The sequence below is a fragment of the Netta rufina genome, assembly GCF_964035555.1.
Source record: "Netta rufina genome assembly, chromosome: 1".
Classification (NCBI taxonomy): Eukaryota; Metazoa; Chordata; class Aves; order Anseriformes; family Anatidae; genus Netta; species Netta rufina.
The window spans coordinates 68,541,564-68,569,555 of record NC_140123.1 but is presented as its reverse complement, the minus strand read 5'-3'; the positions used below and the strand labels follow the sequence as shown (position 1 = coordinate 68,569,555).

Sequence of the window (27,992 nt, the reverse complement as noted above, 5' to 3'; positions counted from 1 at the left end):
TGTACAACAACATTTCCTTAGTAACAGCTGCAACAGGTCCAAATCTAATTTCCCTTGAGATTCATAAACTACTTGACTACTCTGAAACACAGGCATTTTAGCAGACAGAATATAATGGCCCTGGGAAAAATATTACTCATCTCCCACAGAGGTTTAAAAAACTATATCACAGAAAGTAAAAAGATCCTACTACATTCACTACTGACAGCTATTTTACCATTAGTTATTTTCCCCAAAGTGTTTGATGAAGTCTACCAAGACTTTTTAACAATGAGGTGAACCTTTTTAAACATCAAACACATGACCTTGGCTTGGATTTTATAAACACAACAAAGCCATACCTCAAATTTTCCCTTCACTGCATGTTAATCACGTTAATGTTATCCTAAATACAGCAAGATGAAGATAAATTAAAATGAACAACAAAACTCTGTTTGACCCTGCTAAATATATTCAGGCTATTATATTCTGATAGAGAAGCTGCAGTAAAACAAAAGTTCACATCCTGCTTTTTTCAGTGAGACATCTCATTGTCCTAATATACAAAACACAGGGCAATATTTACTCTTCCTTTTGAATCTACAATCTCTATTTTGAATGTTTCCTTCTCATCCTAATGTAGATACAAAACCTAGGAATTATGTAATCTATAATGGAGATATCCACTTTGAAATTAGCCAAAACTTTCTTTCCAGACAGCACAGAAATGGGTCACAATTCAATCTGATTTACTTAAGGACATCTTTAGGACAGAGGAATCAGACCCTCTAATGGCCTATGTTTTTTTTTTGCAGCCATCCTACAGAATCTCAGAGTGCATCTATATGACTAAAGAAAAGCAAAACTAACTTGAGCACTGAACTTCTGATCATAGGTGTTACTTAATGGTTAGCTCATGTCTTAACCTTGATCAAACTTGTTTTCTTCAACACAAAATTGGAGAAAAGGCAGATAACCATTATCAATATGGGCACAAGCCAATAGATGCTACTTGGTGCTAGAGGTATCACAAGGGATTCCTAGGTGGGCAGGATGAACAACTCTGGAAGTTCTCTGCCTTGTTCCAATGTACCCTAAGTTCCAATACTTTTTGCCACTGCCAAAAGTATTTCTACAATGTGCTGACTGACTTTTGTCTTTGTGCTACAGAAGGAGAATAAAAGATACTGCTCATCGGTTTTCTTCTAGGTTGGAAGAGACCTCAAGATCATCGAGTCCAACCTCTGACCTAACGCTAGCAGTCCCCACTAAACCATATCCCTAAGCTCTACATCTAAACGTCTTTTAAAGACTTACACACGAAATCTTACACACGAATGGATTTCTGGCTTAATACTGCTACTGGCAATGTACCAACCACTTCAGCTTATTATGACAGGAAATGTCAAACATTTTAACACTCGTGAAATAACACAAAATGTTTTTGTGTGACAGAACACTAACCTTCCTTCCACTTGTCTGAGAGCAGTCCTCATTTTCTCTTCATACTGCTTATACTTTTCTGTAGTAACATATACATGAACTACAGATCCATCTTTCCAGAAGGTATGTACAAACTTGTCACAGTATTTTGCATGAATTACTTTCCTCTTTGTCTCCTACAGGCAAGAAAAACAGGTTTCAGTTCCAAGATATATATATATATTTTTATTTTTTTTTGCTATGCCCTACAATATTTAGTAAACAAACTTCAAAGGTACGGCCTTGTTGCAAATGAACAGGTGCAGAAATGGACACAGAATAGGGTGGTCATGGAATCTGCTTCCAGCACAAGTCAATAGAAACTGATTTTATTCTTGTAGCTTGCAAGAACGGAAGCTTACTGAACAGTTACTTACAATGGTAGAGCTTGAGAAAAACAAATAGTTAAGAAAAATTAGTTCAAATTTGCTTAAAGACCTGCAAGTGTTGGAGCAGTGGAGACCAGCACTTCTAAGGAAAATGAAAATGACAAGGAACCTTTGCCCTACCCCACATAAAAGAGAGGAAAATAAGGCATTGCTTAAGTCAGGCCTGATTCTTCCCTGCAGAGTATATGTGGACCAGGAGGAAGTCATTTTCAAATAGCCCTTTGAAACAGTTTTTACCATATTTGTCTCCTTCCACAAATAAACTGACTTTATAGAAAAAAAAAAAAAAATCCAACAGACCATGCACTCTGTCATAAATTCAGCTTTCAATCAATATTTCAAGTTTTAAAACAATAACCAAAAAGAAAAGAAAAAAAAAAAAAAGGCAATTCACAGGCACTGAGGGAAAACTAACACTACTCACAGCATCAGTTTGTGAAGATTCGTCCTCTGGTTTAGTTTTGATGTCAACAATCCCATCCGCATGGCGAAAAGTACAATCAGCAAGTGCATCATACAGTGTGAGCTTCTGAGCTTTCAAGCCATACCTCTGCAACCACTCCTCAGAAGTCAAATATTCATCATATTTATGCTTTTCTATTGGATGATCATCTTTGGTTATAAATAAAAAATATAAATAAAATAAAGTATTAATACAAATAAAACATGATAGAAATAAAAATATAACAAAATATAAATAAAAAATAAAAATAAAACAAATAACTCATGCATAATATGGTTCATTTTGGATATGTTATTTTCAACAGGCTACAATACTGGGGTCAAAATTGTCATATTTATGGATGAAGTCTGACTAAATTCTAAATCCTAAATTCTTGCTTAGAATTGCACCTAAACTTTTTTGGTATTGCATGTGACCATCAACACATAGTTTTGAAATCAATAAAAAGTGATTAGGCCATGAGAAATAAATAGTAATAAATGCCTAGATATTCTTCAAACTTAAAATACAGTATTATACACTGCATAAGAAGATATAAATGTCACTAAGACTGCCTAGCATATTATTGGCTCTAATTATCAATTTCCTTTTTTTTCCCCCAACACTTTGTCTGACTGCACTCAAGTTTTCTGTTATAGATTTGCCCAAGGGTAGCTGGAAGGAGGAGAAAAATAGAGTAAGAATGGTTAGCAAAAGATGAAGGAAAATACCTTTTGTCATATTTGGCCTGTTAAGGAGCTTTCACACCTTCAGGTTTTGGAGCAGATATTTTAACTTTGGCAGAGAGTTACCTATAGCAGAACCATGCTCCTGTGCCAACCTTATCATCTAAGTTTTGTCAAGATTAAAACTCATATGATCGACAGAGAGCTGCTAAAGTTCACACATTGCTCTGAACTCATTACACTTCTACTGACAGCTCTGGAGTGGGTCGATATTTCTGACCCATTTTTAATATCTACTTTGTTGTGATTTTGTTGTTGTGGTGGTGGAGTTATTTTTCTTTGTTTGTTTTTTCTATATTGGGCAATTCTTTGCAACAAATTCTTTTATAACTGGTACAAACCCATCTGACAGAGAACTTAAAATATACATAGCTACAGAATCAACACATAGAAGGAATATTCTGGATCATACAAATATTGACTTAACTGTTGAAGTACAAAATGCCATAAAAGATTCAGTATAAGATGTCCAACTTTGAGGAGAATCATTTGAGAAAATGAAACAATGTAAGATATAAATGAAAATACAGTTAAGAACATAGACTAACGTTCCTTTTCAGTGAAGACTATTTAGAGTAAAAGGCAAACTACAGTATCTCTGGAAGTGATTTGGCTGTGTTTTTCCACAATATATTGCCTTTTCAGAGGCTGAATTTTGTACCATCTATCCTAAGCCACAAATCACCGGTGTACCATCTTCATATATTCTTTAGTTTACACACTCCTTCTACCATTTGTTACGGATACTGCAAGAAACAGGATATTTTTTGTCTGACCTCTTATGACTGTTCTCATGCTTACCCTTTTCACGCTGTGTTGTTTCAGAAATTTTCTAAGGGCAGTCTTAAGGTTGGGCACTGCACACCTCTGTATAAAGGTAATTGTATAAAGGGCTCTGCAGTCACTCATCACTAGCTCAGTAGGGTCTTATAGCAAGGTGACTATATTTTCTTACACTACTTTCAGATATCTAGGTGGTATAAACTTTTGCTTTGTTTAGATGCAGCTACACTGACAAGTGTGGAGATCCTGAGATTGTAGACAAACATTTGCTTTCTGGTTGTTTGTGGTCCTTAGGACAACAAGCGTGGCAAGTGTCACAAACACACTCAGACAATTTTAAAAAGAAAACTTATTTTCTTTTTTTCACATGCTTCTGTTCAGGTAACTAGTGCATTATCTGGAAAGTCAGCAGAAAATTTCTCTCTTTTTCATCCCCTGCAGAACTCTTCAATTTTAAGAACAAACTGTTTTGCAGATGAGGATTTTAAAGAGATCAAGACAAAAAGAGGAAGAAATGCAGACAAAAAGAAAGGCTGTAGTTATTCGGATCAATGGGCAACAGTCAAACAATGCTGAAGAAGTGACAAAATAAACCACACCGTAAATTAATTTCTTTTAATTCATTTATGAAGTGATTATGTATGAAGATATACACTAAAAGAATATTAAAGCTGCATAGTCAAGCAGTTGTAAATAAACACTGAAATTAGTGCTGCCCTTGGAGCTTTATTGTGGTCTTCTTGTTCATACGCATTATGGTAGAACTGTTTAACTTCATATGGAAAGTCCTGCTAATTGAGCAGATGCTATTATCAGTACAAAGAAGTGTATTATGCCTTCACAGAAGAATTGACTCAGGCTAACTCCTGCAGAGTTATATTACTGTCAGATGTTCAAATCCAGTGCAGGCAGAGAAAACCCTCAGGCTCAAATCTTCACCATCACCACCTTAATCACACACCTCAACACACTGCAGAGAGTTTAGGTGACTGATCAACCAGCTGTACAAACTGTTTCTCAGATCCAGAAAAGGGCATCTGGCCCCAGCCTCCACCTTACCAAAGCGAAAGCAATTGCACTGCAAAAAAACTATACTAGAGCTACAAAAAAAATCTCTGATGAGTCATTCTAATTCAGCCCTGAACCTTTTATTAACTTACACAATAAATTACCACCAGACTCCATGTAACTATTTTAAAGCCAGGGAGTAATGCAGAACATGCCAATCAGGCAATCACAACTCTGATCCTGAAAATCCAGTTGCTTAGTTACAATTCAACCCTGAAGCTTCCTAGACTCTATGGATTCCCAAGTTTTCAGTACTAAAACTTGCCAGTGTTACCATTCTGCTCCAGAGCATGCTCAGAGCACCTCTATCTATCAGAGCCAAGTGGCATCTTACCAGCCCCTGTTTAAGCCTTCCAGGGATTCAGAGAGTAGCTATACTTCTGTCCCCAGTAAGTCTCAATCCACATGGATCATGTTCTAAGCCAAACATAATGGTGGAAATGATTAGTTTAACAAATAGATGTTGGTGTTCCTTCATGTTTCTTAATGCAAGAGTTATCAGGGCACTCATACAGAGTTAGTTTCAGTCTTCTACTTTCTACTAAGGGAATTCAAGCCCACGCTTCTTTCCTTTCAGGGAAACTAAACTACTTATCAAGTTGGAGGCTATTGAGAGATCATCTTGGGGTATTTCCCCAGCTCTGTATAGAAAAAAATCAAAAACTTACCAGCCCTGGCAGAGAAGGAGAGAGCAACCCGAAAAAAAAAAAAAAAAAAAAAAAAAGGAGTTTCAACATCCTGAAATGTAGATAATTTCTGAACCTAGTAACTGGTGAAATAAAAATTGCATGTTTCAGCCTTAGCTGTTAAACTTTAGTAAGTTTTAAGCAGCAGTAAACAGAGATTTGCAATGGAAATTTTCAAGCCACACAAAGATTAGCTGCCAAGTATAGGTGGTACCTATACGTAGCCATTTCAGAGAAAATTGTCCCCAGATCAATGTCAATCAAAACTGTTCACTGTTCAAGATATTGATCATGAATATAGTGGTAACTCTTTTGAAGGAAACATAAATGATACCATCTCCAGAAGCAGGCTGCTCAGATTCTGATAAAATTTTCTGAACTTGTCTCAGTGTACTCCTGGCTTCCTCCAACTCCTTCCAGACCAAAAAGACATCTTCACGAACACCAGCTACTGCAAAAAGGAATAATAAATAGAACTTGACATTTCATAACAATTTCTGCTTTTTATAACTCCTTTACTACAATGAAGTCTTTGGGTTCATCCAGGTGTTACTGTATGACCTTGTTCACAAGGTCCCATTGCAGTGACAAGTGCAGTTCTTTGACAGAGTTCAAAAATGGCACCAGAACCTGCGAGGTAATTAGTCTGGTAGAAGTAACTACAGAGTTGGCTGTTCCCACAGTGGGGGGAAATCCGTTTTCAAACTCTCAGAAAACAATAAGAAAATTCCACAAAGAAATTCACATTGTCCCCTTGACTTCACTGCAAAAGCAATCTCCAAATATGAGATCCAACTTTGAAACTTTAAAGAGAAGACATTATCAGCTCCTTCAATGTTCTAGAGTACCTAAACACCTTTGTTTAAAATTAAATATTCTTTCCCAGAAGAGCATGTGATGTAGTTTTGGTATTTCTGGTAAGACTTTAATCTTAACGAATATCAACAATCATAATTATATCAATAGTCATAATTAAACGCTTTAAAAATATATTCCTATCAGGTTATATTCTCCAAAAAAAAAATGGAAAAAAACAAAGCTGGTGTTGACATAAGATTTTCTTAATCTCAATATATCTGATTCTCTTTATTAAAAGATTAAAATGTGTATTTATTCAGTAGAGTTCAATTATCAAAATGGAGTCACCAGGTATATCTATGTAAAATAGACACTACTACAAGTGTGTTAAATTACATGAGTCTCAGATATTAAATTGCAATATAGGGCTATATAGAAAAACTGTGTGTAGTATTACAGTAAAAAATATAAAAAGAAATTAATCATGAGCTATTGTAACCACAAATGCAGACTACAACCTATTACTGAATTGCACATGAAGCTGCTGAACAAGGCAAACTGTATCTTAGCATCTAGTGGCTCAGTTAATATACAGTGGTAATTCCCTTTATAAAAGATAAGATATGCAAACTTGTGTGCTAAAGTAGGCCACCAGTAAACAAACAAACCTGATCATTTTGTTCTTCAGTAAACTTCCCTGAAATAATAATAGGAACATTCTACGAAATAAGAACTCAACTTTAACTGTGAAATGCTTTTAATTTCCAAGAAATATTTTGAAATGTGTTATTGTACACTGCCATCTCCTGGGACCTCCCTGTATTTCAAAAAAAAACCTGTTTCAGCCATTACTACAAAGATCATTTCCTAAATCGCAAAACAAAAACCTTAAGCAAGGCAGATAAAAAAAAAATGAAGTCTGTTATCATTAACTTGTATTTTCAACCAAAATATTCTGTTCAAACACTTTAGAAATGTCAACTTTTTTTTACTTTTTTTTTTTAACAAACAATTGCTCCACAGTACAATGCAGTGACAGTGTATTATATTGGTATTGCACAGAAAGTATTTTTTCCTTATTAGTGCTGTGGTTTGATGGTGTATATTGTATGGGACGAATACAGGCACCAACAACTGCATGTTGCAAATACCAAGTTGTCTTGAAAACATTTTATACGCAACATTTTTTCCTGGATTCAGCTGGAAGAGCACAAGCAGTGGCAGCCAAAGCTACTTTCTTTACTCAGGAGGCTCACTTCTACCTCGCTCTCTGCTTCAACCTCTTTTTCTTTTCCTCTGCAGCTGAGGAGAAGTGGAAAGGAAAAGCTGTTCCTCTCCCCAAACCCCAGACACACGCACACACCCCCATGCATCACAGCCTCCAGCAGCGGTTTTCAACCCACAGCCCATCCCTCAGAGCATGTCGGTGAAAAACGACTAAGAAAGCACAAACCTCCCTTCGGTTTAAGTTCCCTGCGCTCACACCTCATTGCTGTGCAATTTTGAGGGCTGCCAACCGAAAAGCCACCTATGGCCAAAAGCCACCTCCTCAGAGGGGGCAGCCCCCAGCTGCTCCAAGACTCTTGGCACAACTAAGGCGTCTGCGTTGCATGGAAGACCTCTTAAAAATCGTGTTATCCCCAGCGGTGAAAGGCCACCCTCCATGAAACACCCCAAGCCCTGCTGGCTGGCAGTTTAACTGCCCAGGCCTAACTCCCAGGTTCTGTTTCAAAAGCCATGACATGGTGATGGCAACAGCGGGGAAATGGCCTTGATGCTCCTCTGCCTTCCCCAGCTCTCACGGAGCACCAGCATGTGGGGTTGGCTGACTCCATCGTGCATGGCCAGCTGTGCCCAAGGAGGCCTGGGCCTGGAAAATGGAGGCCCTAGAAATGAGGAAGAGGATGGTGACAGGCACTGGGAAGGGCGAGGGCCAGAAGCATCTTGCTGACACCCGTGAGCTGAAGCAAGATGGTGTGCCTAGGCAAAAACACACATGTACACGGAAATGTGTAACCAGCCTCATTTCCATTTCCCAGTTATTTAATACTGTCAGGCAATCTTAGAAGCTCTTCCACACCTACCTCCCAGCAGACAAACTCATCCAGTTTGTCAAGTCACAGTAACTCATTTCATTCCGTATTCAAGATACAAATCCTGCTTTGAAAAAAAGTCCACGCGAAAAGAAGCCTGCAAAATTGACTACATCTTTAAAACACCAAGTAAATACCAACACAAAAGCAAATAGAGGAAAACAGAAGTATTTCTTCTCTGATTATCCGACTTAGGCTGTGGAAGCAAAATCCAAATGTAATGGAGTAAGACACCTTTTAAATTAGATTTGCCTGTAAGGCAAGATGGGAGATCTAATTTTTTCACTGTTGGTCCCTTCCTCAGCCTCTGTGTGGCAGCAGAAGATAGCGGTATATCCCCGAAGTGCTGATTTGCAAAATTCACCCTTGGAGGGGGAAGAATGGAAGTAAGGAGGAGAAAAGGAGGGCAGCTGCCTGCACACCCACTGAGTCAGGAAGCAGGGAAACTCACCCTGTCCTGATCCTGCCCCTTTTCCCTGGGCAAATGCACAAAGCAAATGAACTTTGTATCCTGCGTGGTATTGCAGGGTGGCTGTCTGCATCACTCTCTACACATTAGCAAAGAGATTCACCAGGCCAAGGTTAGGCTGCTAAGACTGGACAAAGCACATAGGAGGAAAACACAGAGGCAAAGCTCTTTGCTACAGCTCATAGGCAAAGCAGCCACTCTGCAGGCATTATTCTGGCTTCCCAAAGGGAGGGTTTGGTCTCTCCCACATCTGTGTGCATAAACAGAGCAGAGCTCTTTTACTTCAATGTTGCACAGGAGGCTGGTGCTCTTACACTCCCCATATTACACTCAGCAACCTACAATTTTCTCTGTGACCATCAGGTAAACGTGGAAAATCAAGCACACTTAAGAATACAGCTTTACAGAGCTCAAAAAGTGCTTAAGCACATCAGTCTTCACAGCCTGGAATCATATGTTATTCCAAAAGACTGGCCATGTTGAAATATGTCCCTCTTCAGATTTGCCACATAACTCAAATTCCAATTTAGGGTCCAGTGGTATTTTCTTAACATGTACCAGCTCGTCTGTTCCACCACACAGAAAAAACACTGCCCAGAGATCTACTGCTGTTTTCTCTTCAGCTAGCAAGGAACCACTGTTCATTTCAGGATCTAGCTGAAAATGCCACTGCTTCTCAAGCCCAATTAGGACTTACCTCCCTCTCACTCCAAGCAGATAACGCAACTATGGCCCCTCTCAGGAAGAACCTTCTTCTCCACAGCTTCCACCGCCTCTTGCCCTCTAAGCCTTCAAGTTCTGACTTAAATCTCACCTCCCTTCCACTTGTAATTTTAACTACACAACAGAATTGCTTAATTCCACAGCCTTTTGCAGATGCAGAAGCTACACAAAGAATGTAGGCTGAAGTGATAATAGGAAAATCAGTGCTGGATGAGGAGACATCACCATGTTGGTCCAAATTATGCTTTATGTAAGAGTATTTCTTCTGCCTCAGGTCTGAGTCTGCCAACATAAGGACCTTCATTCTTTACTGGTTTACACCTGTTTTAATCTCAAGCATCCACTCAATGAGTATAAAAAAAAAATCAAATTTGGCAGTTTCTCACGCTTGCTTTCTAAATGACTGCTCAAGATGCAAAACAGGGGAGAATTCAGCTCTTATCTGGAGTTTTAAATAGTTTACTTCCGACTTGTTTGTTTAAGTAGATGAAAAAGAGTGAGCATGAAGATATCCTGTATTTGCAAAATGTTATTCAGTGGATACCCAGAAAACTATCAGATTTCTTTAAAATGTTTTTTTCCAGCCCATAAAACATAACAATGAGCTTTAGTTTCCAGCTGTTGCATTTTTGGTGCAAAAAGAAACAGAATCAAAATATTCCTGCACCTCCCCTTATTTTCCAGGAAACATCGCATTTGGAAGATTAGATCTCTGATTCGTTTTCTATTTATTTCCTTATATAGTTTATGCCAGACATTCAAGAACCAGTTTCAGAATACATTAGTGAGTAATCACCACTTTTATTATTATTGCCTTCTACACCCTTGAAGGAGTCTCTGAAACAAGAGACATCAGACACAGGCCAGAATTAATGTCTCCTACGTATTTTCTTTTCTGAAAGGATTTTAGGTTCTGTATACGACCGAAAGGCTGTGATTGGCTGTCAGTGATGTCACAACTGTGGTTATAATGCCAAGTAAATGCAGAAAGCTAATTGTGTTCCTTTTTAATGTGTAAATTCTACTCCATAATAGCAATAAGACACAACAGACAATGCACTTCAAGGAGATTACTGCCCTTTTGAGCGATTAAAGCTATTCAGCTTTCAGCTTTAGAAACAGTGGTGAGGAAGTAATTTCAGTCATACAGGAGCTCTAGGGCCATCTATTGAAATGGGATGGTGCCTGGGGGAAGAGGAAGCCAGCCCTCCCCATGCACACACCCAACTGGGGTCTGGCAAGGAAGCACTTGGAGCAGACCGAAGGCAATCATTACAGCACTCTGAATCAGTGTGAAACGAAAGGCAGGGCTTTGAAGCACTCTCTGCTCTTGGTTTCTAAACCCTGTGGGGGCGTGAGGGGGGAAAGCTTTGGTGACCTTTCATAAAGAAAATAAAAAAGGGGGGGGGAGGGATGACACTTTGTTCTCTTACTTCTGCTCCCCACCCCCTCCACACACGCACACTATGGTTCTCTCATACTGTATAACCATGGCCATTCTGAAAGGCTTGTACACAAGGATCCAGACCACAACCCAGAAAATACAGGACAGTTAGTCCAAGACTGATATGTGACTTTAGGTGAGTCACTAATTCCCCCTTATGCCATAGGTTCCCTAGCAGTAAGAGGAGGATGACAGTGTTCTACCTTTGGGGCAATGCTAATGCCCCCCCAGCATAATGGGGATGTAACCATGAGAGAAAAGAGGTTTTATGCCTCCTGATAATAACAATAAATCATTTTTTTAACCAAATCGCCTACTGATAAAGATATCAGACGTGATATAACACAGCCACGCTTCACACCACAAGCCAGACTCCTCCAAATCTGGCTGAAGCCTCAGTCCAGTCCCACTGAACAGTAAGGCTGACTTTTCCTAGAGGAAGTATCACTGTGACTAAAAAGAACCATGCTTGAGCTTTCTGCACAGCTCCACCCACAGAAAAAAAAAAAAATAATGAAATTTTGCTTCTCCTCTACTTTTTTTCTGCTGTTTCCTTCTGTATGTTTTTCATATTTCTCCCTCTCTCTTTGCACCTTCTCTCTAGTTCTTTTTACTGTGCTCTTTGCCTGTCTTTATGATAAATTCAGATCCTAAGAAAACCAAGTCAACCATGTGTGGGCTTAATTCCCTTATATTAGCTATGAACATGGTCTGTATTGATGTGGCTGTTGTAACAGATGCTCTACTCCACTCTTACCTCTTTCACCTCCCTTTCGCCATTACTCTCCATTACCACCAGGTCACTGGTATAAGCACACCAGTACAAATCTTTATCTCCTGAAATACATGTTCTTGCTTCTTCTCCTTTTTTCACTTCTCTTTCATTCTCACATGCACATCCTCTATTTTCTTCACTTCTCTCTTTTCCTTTCCCTCTCCTTCCCACTCACAGAATTTCCATTTGACCGGTCCCGTCCCCACCTATGCCTACAGAAGGCTTCTTTTGATCTTGCACTAAGCAAGTTCCTGAATTAGATGGCTACTCTGAAACCTCACCTAGAAAATCAATATAATATTGGTTTTAAAATTGTCTACCTAGTGGCGTTCGCCCTTTCACCTTTCTGGAATTCGGGGCAATTAGATCTTTGTCATCTTCTTCGCATTTCAGTGCAGGTCCAGTAGCAATTCTACAGTAATTCTTCTGAACGAAAGCATGGAATCTGTAATAAAAATTGGGTTTTCACTAGTATGCAAACTACATAAATACTTTCCTAGTTTTAATATGTATGTCACACATGCAAAGTCAGAGCAGTGTAGAACTTTGGAATTATTTCCTTATCTGTCAAGATAACCAAATGTTCAGCTACAACAGTTTTATGGATATTATCAAACCTTTATATAAGTATATGTATTTTCTGAAGTCTTTTCATGAAGAATCACACATCCTTTCATTTCTGTATCACTTATTCTAAGGTACCTTCCTTTTCAATCATCTGGAAATCTGTTTTTAATTAATGCTTTTAACATGCTGAACAAGCATGTCATTTGAGATATCTGAAAGGACACTAACACCTTTTAATTAGATTATCCTCCTAGTTCAAAGCCCAACAGGAACACTTATTTCACTATCGATATACAAATCAGGAAGTCAAGCAGACTTCATTTACCCTTGTTGTCAAAACAGACAAGCTCCCAGAGCAGGAAAAAGATGCCTTTCTAAAATAGAACTACACTAGAATGAGTCTTAAATCATGAAAAACCCATGAACTTAGGAAATCCTATGTGAAAACTGACTTATCCTTATACACAATTATTGGGAAAATACCCACCAGCAAGTTATATGTTGGCCTGATAAGTCTCCTCTAGCAACAAAGCTAGACACGTGAAAATTACTAAAAGATAGTGAGAATCGTATTAGGCAAAATGATTCCTCTCAGATCCCTGTCACAACCCTTCTTGTCTCTTTCTCTACCATACAAGAAGCATTCTCTTTCTTCTTACAAAGGAGGGAAAAATATTGCCAAAAGAAAATGAAGTATGGTGACTGGCAAAGTACCTGGTATCATGGAGGTACCACAGTCCTAAATGACCACAGTCGTTTAGACACACGTCTGAACAGAACCAACATAACACTTTCCCTCAGTCTTGTTTTTTTTGGCAGGCACTCCGTCTCTTAAAAGCTACTCCTAAACACAGATGGCTATAAAAGAGCTAAGCAGCTGCCATCTTACCAATTGCTCTGCCGTCATTTGGGGATTTCTACTGTTGGAGTCCTTCCCACTCTTGCACAAACAATAGTGAAACAGAAAGCTATAGCAGACATTTCACAGCTCTGTAACTGTATGGTGGCTTCTGTAAAGCAGACAAACACCTATCAGCTGCTATTGCCCTCCTGCTGTTGAGTGTGTTTGGTATTGTGGTTTTTTTTTGTTTGTTTCTTCATTCATTTTCTTTATTTTTATATTAGAATCAAGATTAATGTTGTATTATCCTTTTGCATTGAAGGCTTTCTCTTGTCACACAGCTGGTTCCCAGGACAAAGTAGCCAACAGACCATATGGAATATATCAGTTCCCACCAACCACACTAAACAGATGCTGGAGAGCATGGTAGAGAACTGCAGCTTCACACAGACAGGCCTAACGCTACCCGAATTTCCTGTTGTTCCAGGCACTGCCTATTTAGGACAGGCATCACCTTTCAACTACATGTCTGTGTTATGTTTGATCAGAAAAAAAAAACTCTAGACTGATCCTTTGCTGGTGCCTGTGGATATTACTGAAGTATAAAGAAATGTAATAAAAACTTGTTTATGTCGTTACTCTCCCTTGAAAAAAAAATCATACTTTGAAAGAGAAACAGATTGCAGACAATTCAGGATATAGGTAAGGAATGGCCTTTCCACAAGCCAGTGAGCACACATGTGGAGAGAAGCTGTTCAAGTAGGCCCTGTATTTTAGTTACAGCTCTTAGACTATTTCCTCTGTTTCCCCAGATCACTTACTGATCTGGTTTGTTTCATTTCCCTTATGAGTAAAATGGGATAATATTCAGATATCTTCAGATAGCATTCCTAGCAGCAAAACACTTTACAAGTACTGAAACCATTACTGTGCTTCTTTGTCATACCTGCCAGAGGCCAACTGGCTCAACTCCTTCAGAAAAATAACAGTTTCATCTTCCCTGGCATTGAAAGATACGGTGTTGACTGGACAGGGGCCATCAGAAACCTTCTCAAGGAGCAGCTGCTTTGTTTCAGCTGGAACATCACCCACAGCAAAGTAATAAACAGCTTCAACCTGTCATAAAAGAGAAAAAAAAAAAAAAAAAAAAAAAAAAAAAAAAAAAAAGGAATTGGGAGGACTGTTTTACACAGATGTTTGGTATTTATTCAAGCCCAGTCCTGTGCTGAGCACTGGTATGAGAGTCTGGTAGCAGCACTGCATTACTTGGGCTATAAGATTAGCAGACCTTCAGTTCTCCCTCTCATTTTTGCTAGTAATTCAAATGAATTTCACACAAAATTTCCCAAAGTGAGAAGGGAACCAGGCCCGCAGCCCCTGGGTACAGCTCAGTAGAAGCCCCTTTCCAGAGAAGTTAACCGAAACCAAAAAGAAGTGCAAGAGAGGACAACTGTGCTATTAGTCAGGACGAGGCTCTGTGCCGCATTCCTCTTTTGGGAAGAGAGGAACTATGCTGGGGCCTTGCCAGGGCTGAAAAGCAGTAGGAACTTTTAGTAGGAACTTTTTAGTAGGAGCAGACATACTTTTATTAGCAGCACGTATTTTGAGGGCTAGGAGAGATGCATCATTCTTTGAATGCTACTGTAGGCATTTACAAATAATTCATATTTTTTATACTTCCCAAGGCAGAGGGAACTTGGCAAGTTTGTTATGAACACATACACTTATGTTATGAAAACATTGCTGCAAGAAGACAGAGAAGATGAAGAAATGTCCTTTAGTTATTGTTTGTGTATTACACTGTGACAGATCCAGTGCTGCCTGCACATATCCATGCTAAATTGTAGCTAGTCAATATGCTTCTTGAAATTTCACCAGCATTAAAAACAAATGTAACAACACCTATCCCACCATGATGTTCAAGACAGCAAGCACAGCCTATCAGTCCTATGGCATGGCACATACCAACTGATAAATAGAGATAAATAGCTGTTCATCTGAAAAACTGCATTCACGTATGGTAAGGAATCCCTGATATGCACCATAAGAGAGAAAAGATGGCAATTGTTTGAGGCTGGGACAGCACTGAGGACGTGTTTCTGCACCCACATCGTTTCATGCAATAGGAAAGCAGATTTAGTATCATCTCTAAGCATGTTCATGCATTTCCAGTACTGCCTTTGACACTGATTTTCATTTCAACTTCCTAAGCCAACAGGCCTACACATGGACATCTTCTGTCCAATTTGTACCCAAAACTTTCTGGGCTGCAGGATGCCCATACCGCCCCTCATCACGAGCACAGTGATACAAAAAGGAAAGAATGATTCATATTTCATTAACGTGCAATGTTAACACAATACCTATTAGCTTTAGAAGCAAAATAAATCAACACTTGTGCCTATCTGTGCTTTCATTCAGTTCTAGAAGTTTCTCTCTCAGTTTCATCCAGTTACAAAGTTGTGAGAGCATGCAGCTCACCCAGCTGAGACCAGTCCTCAGCCAACACCCTTGTCCTGGAAATTCCATTTGCTGAAGAGGCTCCTGACCTGGGGGAACATACGCAGATTGCACAACCACTTTTCCTTGTCTTCCTTCAAATTCACGTCTTCTCTCCCTCCCTCCTAAGACTGCCAATAACTCAGAAACTTGCTGTTTAATAAGGGTATTAGCTTTCAGACTTCCTTGAAATGATCTAATGCCTGCCTCTGCAACTTTTAAAATGCTGAAAGTTCTTGGGCACAGCTGATGCAGAACCAGCTCCTCAAGAAAACAAAATTGCTAACCACAGACAATTCATTCTACTTAACTACAAACCCAGCAGTAACGTAGCATGAAGGAAATGTTCCTTACAGAATAGTTCAAACCATTTAGTCCTCCACATTTTGCAAATTATAATTTCTGCAGCCATCCAAACAAGCAAACAAACTCCATATAGGAACAAAGAGGAAAACATGACAAAGAGTTCCTTGCAGTCTTTACCTGGGAGGGGAGGTGAATTTGGGATGGGTGGCCCATGCTTTGCAGTACAGCACCTGCACAGAACTGTGAGTTAGATGCCGTGGATGTATCTGTGCCAGGTGGAGCCCAAAGGATTGCAACCTTGGAGCAGAGTGATCTTGACCCTGGGACTGACAGGTAATGAGGAAAGGAAATCTAGGGACTTGCCACACATGGAAGCTCACCTGAAGGAATGGCTGGAAAACCCAAGTCTAGGCAAAAAGGAGCTGTTGTGTCTGAGTAACTTCTGTTGACAAAGCCAGTTCTGAAGAATGAGTCATTTATGACTGTTCAGTGACTGCAGCTTTTGCCTAGGACTGAATGGGGTCTGCCCCAGCCTTCAGTACAGTGAAGCTTGTACTCAAACTGAACTGTCAGTTATGAATGATAATAACTGTATTTAGGAGTAATTAAAGTCTGTCTTATGTTGATCACCCGCCAAAATTGACTCCCCCAGATTACCCATTAGCCCACCAATATCCAGAAAAAATAATATGTCTCACTGTTGGATGAATTTTAATTTCTGTTTATTTGTACGCAGACCTACCAGGTCCAACAAGAGTTTTCTTCATCCAGACAATACTGAAATCTAAACACGATCCTTTTTTTTTTTTTCCCACCAGAAAATTAGTAATATACTGCAAATTGAAAATGTTAGCATAATTTATGAAGGAGGCTTTTTAAAAAGCAGTCATAAAAAATGTCACTGTTGCACAATTTGTTCCTCACCCAGTTCCCTTTTAATACCATTTTCCAAACATCAAGGTTCGTCTGGTTGAGAATCCATCTGCACAGGGAACCAGAGGGAAATTCAAACCAAATTTACCTTCTCTTTCAAACAATGTCTCAATATGAGATTTACAAAGGAGTTAGGGTCGGATCTGTGCACAGGACTGGACCTTAATGGCGGCAAAAACTAATGATACTAGTCCACACAATTTTCCATTTAATTCAAGTGCCAGGAATTTAATTTATATTGTAAGCGAATTTCATAAAATATCTCTTTAACAATACAAGTTCTAAGTGACTAGCTCAAATCATGGCATACATTTTTTATATCTTTTGACTCGGTTATAATGAATAATGTAATACGGCACTTTGAGAAATAGACAGAATTTAATTACAGTAATACCTGTGTATGCTTTGTCTTCTTGCTCTGGAAGAAATTATAGCTGGCTGAGGAAAAAGAATTTGCAGACATCTACTGTCAACAAACGCTTAAAGAAATCTCTGCTTTATATTTTCGATTTTAGCTTTATTTTTTTTCACAACCACTTTGGATAAAAAGTCATATTTTTTTTCCCTGACTTCAGTAATAGTGATATAAGGAATATTTTATTGGATGTTACTGCTTTAGAAGTGAAGAGCTTCCGGATGCTTTTCTAACAGAGTGTGTTTGTCATTATTTTATTTTGTTTTATTTTTAACTTGGAGCAGTGCAGCAGAGTTGGTTAAATTCCTCTCCAAGGAAGTTCTGTGTGGACTAAGGGACGTGTTTGGACTTGATCTTGGAGGTCTTTTCCAACCTAAATGATTCTAAGATTCTATTTTCATAAACATTGGAGCCCTGAAAAACATATACGGCAAGGAAAGTGGAAAGCAACATATTTACTCTTTCCCTTAATGACTGAATATGTTATTTATTCTCTGTACTCCAGAACAGAAAAGTTTCTGCTTTCAAAATACAATAAATTTACATAAGCAGGTCATCAGTAAACACAGTATGCAGATACACTTGGAAAAAACAGGAAAAAAAACTTCTGAACCCTCCCATTAATATTTATCTTTGCAAAATTCATCAGGGCAAATCACAGTAACCAGTCTGGCACTGAATATTCTTGGATTTACTTGAGGCTTCCAAAAAGATGTATGAGCTTACCGTCTCACTCATGGCTTCCAGCAGGGCTTCAGCAGAGCTGCTATGGCTGACAGCTGTCATATGGTCCAGTTTCCAGAGCCACTTAACAGCAGACTTTACAGTGTGTTCAGACACAGGAGCACATTTCTGTTGCCACTTCATAAGATCCTGAGCAGCTCTGGAAGTGACATTAACTATAAATCAGAAGTACTGAGAATAATGCTGGCAAAGCAAAAAGGTGGAGCTCTGCTATTGTTACTATTCTTTTAGATTGTTAAGTAATAATAACAATAAACCATACATACTAAATCTCGACTTACAATAAAAGTAGGGGCAAAATAAAACCCTAAGAAAAATACTGTATTTTTTTATAACAATTTTTTAAGACAGCTGCTCAAAGTATACCCAAGAGGGCTACAGTACTTTAAAAACAGTTCCTAATTCCTATTTACCTTTTCATGTATTTACCCTATATTTACTAAAAAAGCGCAATCAGGTTTTTAAAATACGTATATGCAAAAAAATACTCTGGCTTCTCTTTCCACTGTGTATGGCATACTTGCTGGATGACCTTTGTTTCAGATCATTTTAACCAACCTCCGCTTTTCATAAGAGTGCTGATCTTTATCTGCCCATCAAAATGAGATTTGTGATGCAAAGCTTTTCGATATTTTAATTGATTACAGGGCTCTTAATGGCATAACAGAGGTACAATGCGTATGAGCATGCATGTCTGTCCATTTGCACATAAAAGACAGAAGACATCTTAAAAAAATAACTGGTTCCAGCATCTATGATATACCATCAAGCACCACTCTGAAGAGTTACTTGCAAATCTAAAAGACAAGCATGCTTTCTTAGATTCTTTTAAAGCAAGAACTTGTAAACTGTATTGTCCTTTTTCTCCCTGCTGAAGCAAACAGAAAAATCAATGAACACATTTACTGTACCTCAATTTTGACTTAGCTTTTCAGATCATCTTTAAAGAAAATGTTTTATGTGCTTCTCAAAAGCTATGGAAATTAACTCTTTTTTTCTTTTTTTTTTTCTTTTCAAATCTCAGGTGTATCACAAGGTAGAGAATTGAGATAGGGCAGCAGAATCAAAGCTGGAGGATGAAGCTTGGGTAAAACAAGATTAAGAATCATAGTGTAGTTGCAAGTAATCTTTATGGAACCTATTCAAAAATTGTATGGCTTAATTTGCACATCATTTTTTTCATAGTCACAAAATTCCATTCATCTATCCAAACCCAAGCTTATGCCTTCAAACAGTTATGCATAAATAAGAATTTGTTCAAAGATACTTTAATTTGAATGGCTGCTTTTTTCTTTTTTTTCTTTTTTCTTTTTTTTTTTAACTTGCAACTAAACCCAGATTCATTTACTCATGTTAGGGAACAAGCTCATGTCTTTTGTTATGGAAATCTAGTATTGTTTGCTAGTCCTACTACTGATTTCTGTGACCATGGAAATCTATAGAAATACAAATGACTATGCCTCTCTCTATGGTACGTGGGGGAGCGTACATTCAGCTGTAAGGCAGAAACCTGTAGTGCCTAAAGACACAAGAACGCCTAGGCAGTCAGACGTGACCTCACTGTTTTACTCTGTAATACTTAGATGCATTACCAAAGAGCATTACTGGTGTTACAAAGTGCCCCTGATCGTTTTGCCTTTCCTACATTTGCAGAAGGCGTATATCAACATTTGGTTTCTGTTAGCCTTTATCCGTTCCTCAGGGTAACACAAGGGTTTTCTGTTAAATGGAAGTTGCAAGCTTAGCATTACTGCGGGTGAAACTTGGTGGAAGCATAGGTATTACCGTGATAGGCATTAAAAGGTATTACCATGAAACAATTTGCACTACAGAAAACAGATCATCCAAACACACATCTGTATGACATAAGACTCCTTTTTGTTCTCATGGATCTCCTTCTGCTTACCGAATGAGGTTAAATTTGGCAATTTGGGTCACCTGTTCCACGAGAACCATGGAAAGTGCATCACGGCATGCATCAAATTCAGTTGGGGCTGCAGTGCCAAAATCCAAAACGACGACAATGCACCGTTCTTGAATCACTCCGAATATCAGCCGGCTTTCACTGGTTAACCATTCCATTCGCTGCCGATAGAGCTCAATAGCTCCCATTAGACAATCCACAAAATGAAGAATCAGTTCTTTTTTGGCTGTCAGCTTTATTTAAATAAGGGAGAGAGAGAAACTGAACATCAGAACAACACAAATGAAGCCCCAAGCTTAGCACAGCTGCAATAGCTGGTTTGCAAGTGCCAAATATGTCAGCCAAGGTAGCTGTGAAAACAACCCATTTTTCTTCCACTATTGCAGGAGCAAATACTTGACAAACGCATCTGAGCTATAACAGGAAAGACACTGCATTTTGTCCTAATTGCTTTTCATAATCTTTTTATACAAGCATGGGACAGTGCCAGTGGGTTGTCTGCCTTGTCTGTCTCAAGACTGGAGCAATTAGAGTGAGCTGAACAGGGGCAAGGATGGAGAAAGGGCTGCAGAACAGATGGATGAACAAACAGGAACACAGGCACTTTGTACCTTCTTAGACTCGAATTTTGACTAGCTCTTAAAATGTTACACAGCGATACAAGGGAGTGAGCGGTTTGGTTCTGGGGCACTTCAATCTCCACCTTGTCTTTAGCATTTGAAAGGAAATGTAAAAAGCTTCCTATTTGTGCTATTATTTCGTTAACAATGCCCAACATTACAGCTTAACTAGTTATGGGTAGGGGTTTAGGCAAATTAAGTTCAGGCAAATGCAATCAGCAACTAAAATGTCTCATGCCCTAACAGTAAATTAAGAAAAACATAGATCAGTATTCAAATGAAAAAAAAAAAAAAAAAAAAAAAAAAAGGAGACAATCTCCATATATATATATATGCAAATGCACTGTGTAAAATGATCCGTGGGTTTAAAATCTCTCTGCAGGCTCCAGTAAAGACATACCTCCAATATCTCTGATCCCACAAGCTAGTTTACCTGCTATCTTCTACATCCAGCTACCTTTCCAGGACTAGTAAAAAACCTTGGAGAGTCAAACGTTTTTAAACAAGAACATTTCTCAGTGAGAAGAAATTTTCAGAGTCAGTCTGCACATTTCTTCCTCTCGTATGTATTTTCCTCTGTTCTTTAATGTCAGCTAGGGCCCTGTAAAGTGCCTCCCAGACACACAGTATCAGGCTGTCTGCCAAAGGAATGGCGGCCTGTGAAGGAGCACTTAGTTTCCTCCTATCACATCCAGACTCATACAAACAGCTTATTGCACTACACCGATCAAACTCCATCTTAAAATAAAGGACTTTCTTGCCCCACCCCTTCACTTCTAGTAGGCCAGTCCAGATTCCCATTTCTCTGAGGCCTGGAAAACTGACTGTTCACCCTCATTTTATTCATGGCAGTGCACACACGTTTATTCTTGGACTAGCATGTCTTTTATCATAGAAAAATATAGGTCCTTTCTGTGCCTGCAACTTAAATTGCATTTAAGGGCAGTAAGACTACCATTTTTCAGATTCTCTTGGTCTTACCTAACTACATCAATATCAGCCAAGATCTCTTACAAAATTAGCACCATTGCCATTCATCCTGCTAGCTCTTCCCAGTACTCACTCTAGTTTGAATTGCTTCCTCTTACCCTATGGTAACTGTACACGATATCGTACACCATATTCTAAGGGAGGTCTCACCAGATTTTCTATAGTGGCATTGCTACCTTAAGGCTACCACAGCTGTCTTTTCTCATGCTCCAAACCAATCCTAGACTAGATGACATTATGTAGATACTTCATACAGAAATAAATTGGGGAAAAAAAAAAAAAAAAAAAAAAAAAAAGAAAGAAAGAAAGAAAGAAAGAAAGAAAGAAAAAAAAAAAAGAGAGAGAGAGAGAGAGAGAGAGAATAAGGCTCCCTGAAATGGTTCTTTTCCTATTTTTATGCCTTGTGCCTCAGAAGTGATCCTAGTTATCAGAAAAAAATGACAAGCCATGTGTTTCTGTAAAATCCCTTATGAATTAACTCTCTCCCCTCCTAGCTCAAATGCGTATCTCTTCAGTCAGAATCCATCCTCTCAACAATGGGACAGCCAGCAGCTGCTACTAAGACATTCCTTAGAACATGAGCCTGGGCAGAGATCCAGCCAGCGTCTCTATAGACGGGGCTGAGCCTTTTGTGACCCACTGGCACTGAGCAAAGCAGTGCTTTGCATCGGCAATGACAGCATATTATGTCGACTTATTTCAGCATCCTTATTTGTTTTATCGATTACAACTGTTGTTGTTTTTTTTTTTTTTTTTTTTTTTTTTTTTTAACTCAGCTGAGCTTCTTCTTTTTAAGTGCTCCCTCCTTTGTGACAGGGTAAATGTTGCTTAGAAACTGCAGCCTTCTCTGGAAAGATGTACTGCAATGCTGCACCAAGGCAAAAGTGTAAGACTTTGCAAGGAAAAGGAAAAAATAATAATTATATATATATATATATATATAGCTTCTCTACTGCTGATTGTCATCACCAATAGTTTGACAGAACAGGGGAAAAAAAGATCAAAAGATAAAGTTCTTAAACAATGAATGTATGTATTTCTTGTCATAGGGAGACATTTTAGTCATATTATTCTTCTACAGAGATAACAACTTGTAAGTGCATGGGAACATAACCACAATTCAATCACTTACATTATACACGCTGCCATCTTGTGCTCTCATGTACTGAGGAAACAGACCGTCTGCATATCGAGAAGCCACAAGTTTCCCCAAAGTGGTCACATAATCTACAGTAAAGGTTACAAAAGACCAAGTTGTTAATCATTAGGATAACTTTCAAAATGTTCTGTTTTTCAAAAATGCACGCAACACAAAAGAGATTAAATCTTGTTCTTATCACATCCTGTGCCTTCAGTATGTCAAAATATATTTTACAGAAATGTAAAGTCAAAATTCAGTAAAATATTTTTAGAGGAATGAGGAGGATTCTTTGCGTGTATCAGCTTGGAATGAGTAGAAGCTTTTCCTTTAGTAGTAAGCATTGCAGAGTACATGTGTCCTTCAGATAGTTCTCAGATTGACGTGTACACTACCCATGTGTGAGGCTCATGCATCTGTACTGATCTCCGGACATGAAGAAATCTGAGGGAAATTCTAATGATATCAAATTACAACTTTTTCTGGCTCTATTTAAGACCCTGAGGGCACCAGCTGGTCTTGGCAGCCCCAGTCAGTCTCACCCATGCTCAGGCCTGGGCCCCCAGTCTTTGCCTGAGCTATGCTGCAGGTGTGCCCGCTTCAAGTCCTGCTGGTAAACCTCTCTCCTGGGCAGACCTTTCAGCCCTATATTACGGCCTTCTCTCTGGCTCCATCTCCAGCTGTACCAGGCTGCACTTCCTGGCTGGACCCTAGACCTGGTTCATCACCTCACCTTGCCTGGGACTGTCAGCAGATGCTGCTGCCAGCACCCTGCTCTGCCTGCTGTGCTCAGATGTTGCAGGACTGCATCCTGGTCAGGGAGGCACTGCCTGGGCTCACTTTCCCCTCCGGGAGCAGCCCTGCTCTTGCTGCTCCCTACCAGTTTAATCAGAAATGGGGGGAAAATGCATTTAATCATTTATAGGCAAAAAAGCTCCATGGGACTTTAATGAAGGAAAGGTTTAGGCAATTAAACTTCCGTATTATTCATTTACCTCACAGCAGGACTTGCAAATATTTGTCCATCAAACAAAATACAAAATCTGGAACAGATAATGCTGTTCTCTTACACAACTAAATGGGTGCAGAAGTGGGTGCAACTAAGGAAAAGGTTGCACTCTGCTCTTTCAGTAGCTAGAAATCTTCTACGGTAGTTCCACTGATAGGAAAACATTAGGGGTGGGAATATTCAACGTCACAAAGCAGCTGCTCTGTACAGCATGCTGCCCTGCTAAGCTAGTACGTTCTGCTCCTACAATTACACCGTAACAACGTTAACCTTGCTTAATAGCTTCTTCATCTACAGCATACAGGATTCCAGGATCTGCACTGTTGATCCTTGAATGTCCCATGGACACAAGCCAGCTGAAATCTTAAATTATACAACCTAAAACAATTGCAATACATTACAATTCCTACTTCTCGGGCAGTAAGCTCTTCAAAGAAAAGAATATTCTACCATGCTCTGCAAAGCACTACAATGGCAGTGATTAATAATTATTAGCAAACTCTTCCCCTCCAGCTGTCAGATAACTGCAAAGGAACATTTTTCTATAGCCTGACTTTGTACAAAAAGCAGCCTGAATTCTAATCAAATCTAACTTCTTCCTCGAAGCTGGATCCCTGGAAATAATAAACTATTCCTGAACAGGTTGGCTAGCCCAGATTAACTACCAGATTTCAGTTTATGGCACAGCGTACATTATATCTGCGATCTAAAAATGGGTAGAGGTCTCATGGTGTGAGACTAGCAGCCTCAGCACTGCAAGTTATTTCCCAGCTGTAGCTGAATTGAGGAGGACTTGAACTGGAGCATCAGGTAAAGACACAACAGTCCAACACAGTAAGAAAAGCTCACCTCAGATCCCAAGTCCTCCGATCAAAAGGAGATGGAGTTTCACAGTTCTCTGAACTGGCAATGCCAGAAACTGGGGATACAGCTTCCCTTTCTGCCATTGTCATAACAGACAACGTGAATATCTCCTCTGAGGACACTGAGGTGCAAAATGAACACTACAGACTATTCTATGTCTTTTACTATTATTATTATTTGATATAATAAATATTTTATAATTTGATATAATAAATTATTTGATATAATAAACTTCTCTAATACCTTTCCTGTGCTGAAATCCAATCTGGGACAAAATCTGGGACAGGGACAATTTCTTTCTCTTGAGCCCATGAAGCTGAAGCCATTTAGAAGATGAAATGAGGGGTTGTACATCCATGTCCCACTGACTGACTGTCAGACTCTTTTCCTTCTCCTTTGATTTCTTCTTGTGGTCCTCGCAGAAATTCGAGTTCTTATGATCTTTCCTGTGCTTTGAATCAAAGGCATCTGTTGTAGAGAGAAATGAGTGGATAACAACATTTACACTTAAAAAAAAAAAAAAAAAAAAGAAAGAAAAAGAAAAAGAAAAAAAAAGATTTACTTGAATTCTTTCCTTTCTTTACCAGTATACCACAGTACTCTGTATACATATAGCTTGTTTCTTGTTTTCTTTTATTCTACTGAGCAATGTTCTTAGTATTGAAATCTGCTCATCTGCTCTCAGTTCTACATATCTACTTGCAGTTACGCCTCTTTTTTTTTTTTTTTTATCCGTGTGTATTCACCTTCAATTTAGTGAATAAAATATCTCTTGTATGCTGAAATCCAAGCCCAGACAAAGCTAAGTGCCATTTCCAAATGACATTTCTTCCAGCTCTCAAGACATCTCTCCTACATTTTGGGAATCAGAGCTCCTAAGAGGCATCTGAAGATTGTCAGACAACCACTACAGACACATTAGAAGCATTATACAATAAATGAGGATCTCTTAGCAATTATACATTCAACCTCTATCATGAGCAATGGCAGGGCCAGCAGCAGACCCTGACTTTATTGCAAGGCTGGTGAAACTCCTTCACCCCACATCATTGTCCATAACTGCAAACAATGGTACTGGCAGCATCTGTTCCAGTCTGTGATGGATGATGTGCATGTACAGCAAATCTTGGACATGAAGGTCAATTTTTATTTTTTAAGTTCTACAGAAAAATGCATTTCTGCACAGATTTCCAGTTGGCTGGGCTAGCTCTGCTTGAAATGGGGAGCAGAGGCAGACCAGAGCCTAGAGCGGTTGGGGCAGAAATTGAAGTGATGACAACAGTAATGCGTCTGTTCCTCAGCACAGAGGTTTTACGAGAACTTTGGTATTTCCTGTTCATTCCCAAAATACTCTGCATGAGCTAAGCTGGTGTTAGTCAATTAAATACCCTTGCTGTATCTAAGTTTATTTTCTGTAGACGTTTGATATTTCTGCCCATTTTCCCCAGAATCAACATTATTTACAGTATCCCAGCCCTTCACTTCCCCATATACTGTAAGCCAGCTGAAATGTAAATATACTGAGTGGATGAAATTGGTCCAAAATATAAAGAAAGGTTCTGTTCTGTAATGACTAAAAATAACTTTCAGTCTAGTACGGAATATGATCAGAGCTCTGCTGTCTCTGAGATCAAATACTAAAACAACTGACCTGGCTACACATGTTCATTAGACAGATTTGTTCCTCAGTTAATCATACATAAAGGAAATGAGAATGTATCCTCAGAAATCATCTTTCAGTGACAGTAGCCTTCTGCATGGGGCAGGCTGGCACCAGCTCTTCCCTAGTCAGCAGTCCTACAAGCAGGGTGCTGGGCTGGCATGCCTGCAGAGGCTGGCATTTTACCAGCCTTCCTCCTCCTCTCAGTGCAGAAGCAGCAATGACAGATGTTAACTCTAAAGAGACACAGGTGAAGGTTTGCAGCTGCTTGGGCTTCATATATAGTTAGGGACTGTTTATAGTCACTTGAGCAGTCATTCCCAGTTTCCTAATCAGGAAAAAAAAAAAAAAAAAAAGCCAGCACAGCACCCCATACACAGCACAGGAGACTGGCACAGCTTCAGCAGAGCTTGTACACAGCTAGCAGCATGCAGACCATGATTCAGAATAATTAAACTGCACGTTATCCAGGATAACATGGAATGTATGTAAAAGCAGTCCTGAAATACTCACAGTCACTCCAGGCAAGTCTCTTAAATGGATTGCCAGTCATGATGGATCTCTTGATTGACAGCTCCTCTTTCCTTTCGTCTTAAAAGCCTGAGAAATTATTATTCAAAAAAATAATAGTAATCTAAAATACTCCCCTGAACAGGTCAATATGAACAGGAGACCAGATGCACAAGCCCAGGCAGTAATAAACTGCGGAAGATTGAGGTCAAGATTTTTCTCAAGGAAAATAATAGTATGAATTAAAAAGGGTAGCTACCTCCCCTGTCAAGAAAGGGTGAAATCAGATTTGACAGGGACCCCCTCATACTCAGAAATGGGGATATAGGTAATATGATTTCCGTTCTATCCCTGTAATTTATCATTAAGAAAAAGCCAATGTGGAAGTTTCCACACAAAAAAGAGTGTGGTGTTTTGGCCTACTGTCAGCCAGTTGTATTATGTTTTATTATTGCTTTGCATTATACTTTACCATTGCTATAATACAATTTATGACTGAACCTGGGAGTATCTGAGACACAATTCTGTGAAGAGATTCATAACTTTGCCTATAAGACTGCAAGATGATTCACAAAGGAAAAGAATTATGCTTGTATATATGTATATGTGTGTGGTATAAGGCCCAACTGTGACTAAAACAAAACATATGAATAGAGAACAAAATGCCAGAGGAAGCAAGGTAGCATATGTTGGCTGTGTGTATCACTTTGAGACATCACATTTTGCCATTTATTTGGTTCTTCTTTTAATGAATAAGACAAATGAATGAGGGATATTTATGAATCACCAACAGCCCAGCTGCTAGCTATTGTCATCAAGCAGTTTTTCCTATGGGAAAAGCAAAAATGGGATAAAATCATAACAGGACTGCACCAGAACACACAGCCTCCTCCCTCTTTCTTCTCTGCAGAACTGAACACACTATTTATTCCTCTTGCAGATATATTTATTCCTCTTACATGAGTTTAAATACCCACAGAGAAACATATAAACTGTTCTGTTCTTTGTCCTCCTCATACAGGAAGATATTAATGGTATGAAAGGCAGGGAGGGCATTAAAAAAACAGGAGTGTGTTCTGCATCCTAACACCCAAG

General features: G+C 39.0%; 1 protein-coding gene across 1 annotated transcript in view; it reads right to left on the bottom strand.

Moving 5' to 3' along the window:
- Nucleotides 1-26,940, bottom strand: part of VWA3B (von Willebrand factor A domain containing 3B) — a gene marked incomplete at both ends in the record, with an annotated part of 68,726 nt that extends 41,786 nt beyond the window's left edge. Inside the window, 10 exon segments of the mRNA XM_084287789.1 lie at nucleotides 1,444-1,598; nucleotides 2,275-2,462; nucleotides 5,910-6,026; nucleotides 12,198-12,322; nucleotides 14,232-14,401; nucleotides 18,165-18,321; nucleotides 20,089-20,339; nucleotides 22,849-22,943; nucleotides 24,971-25,195; nucleotides 26,901-26,940. Of these exon segments, the coding sequence (XP_084143915.1) occupies nucleotides 1,444-1,598; nucleotides 2,275-2,462; nucleotides 5,910-6,026; nucleotides 12,198-12,322; nucleotides 14,232-14,401; nucleotides 18,165-18,321; nucleotides 20,089-20,339; nucleotides 22,849-22,943; nucleotides 24,971-25,195; nucleotides 26,901-26,940 (1,523 nt within the window).
- Nucleotides 26,941-27,992: the final 1,052 nt, after the last annotated feature.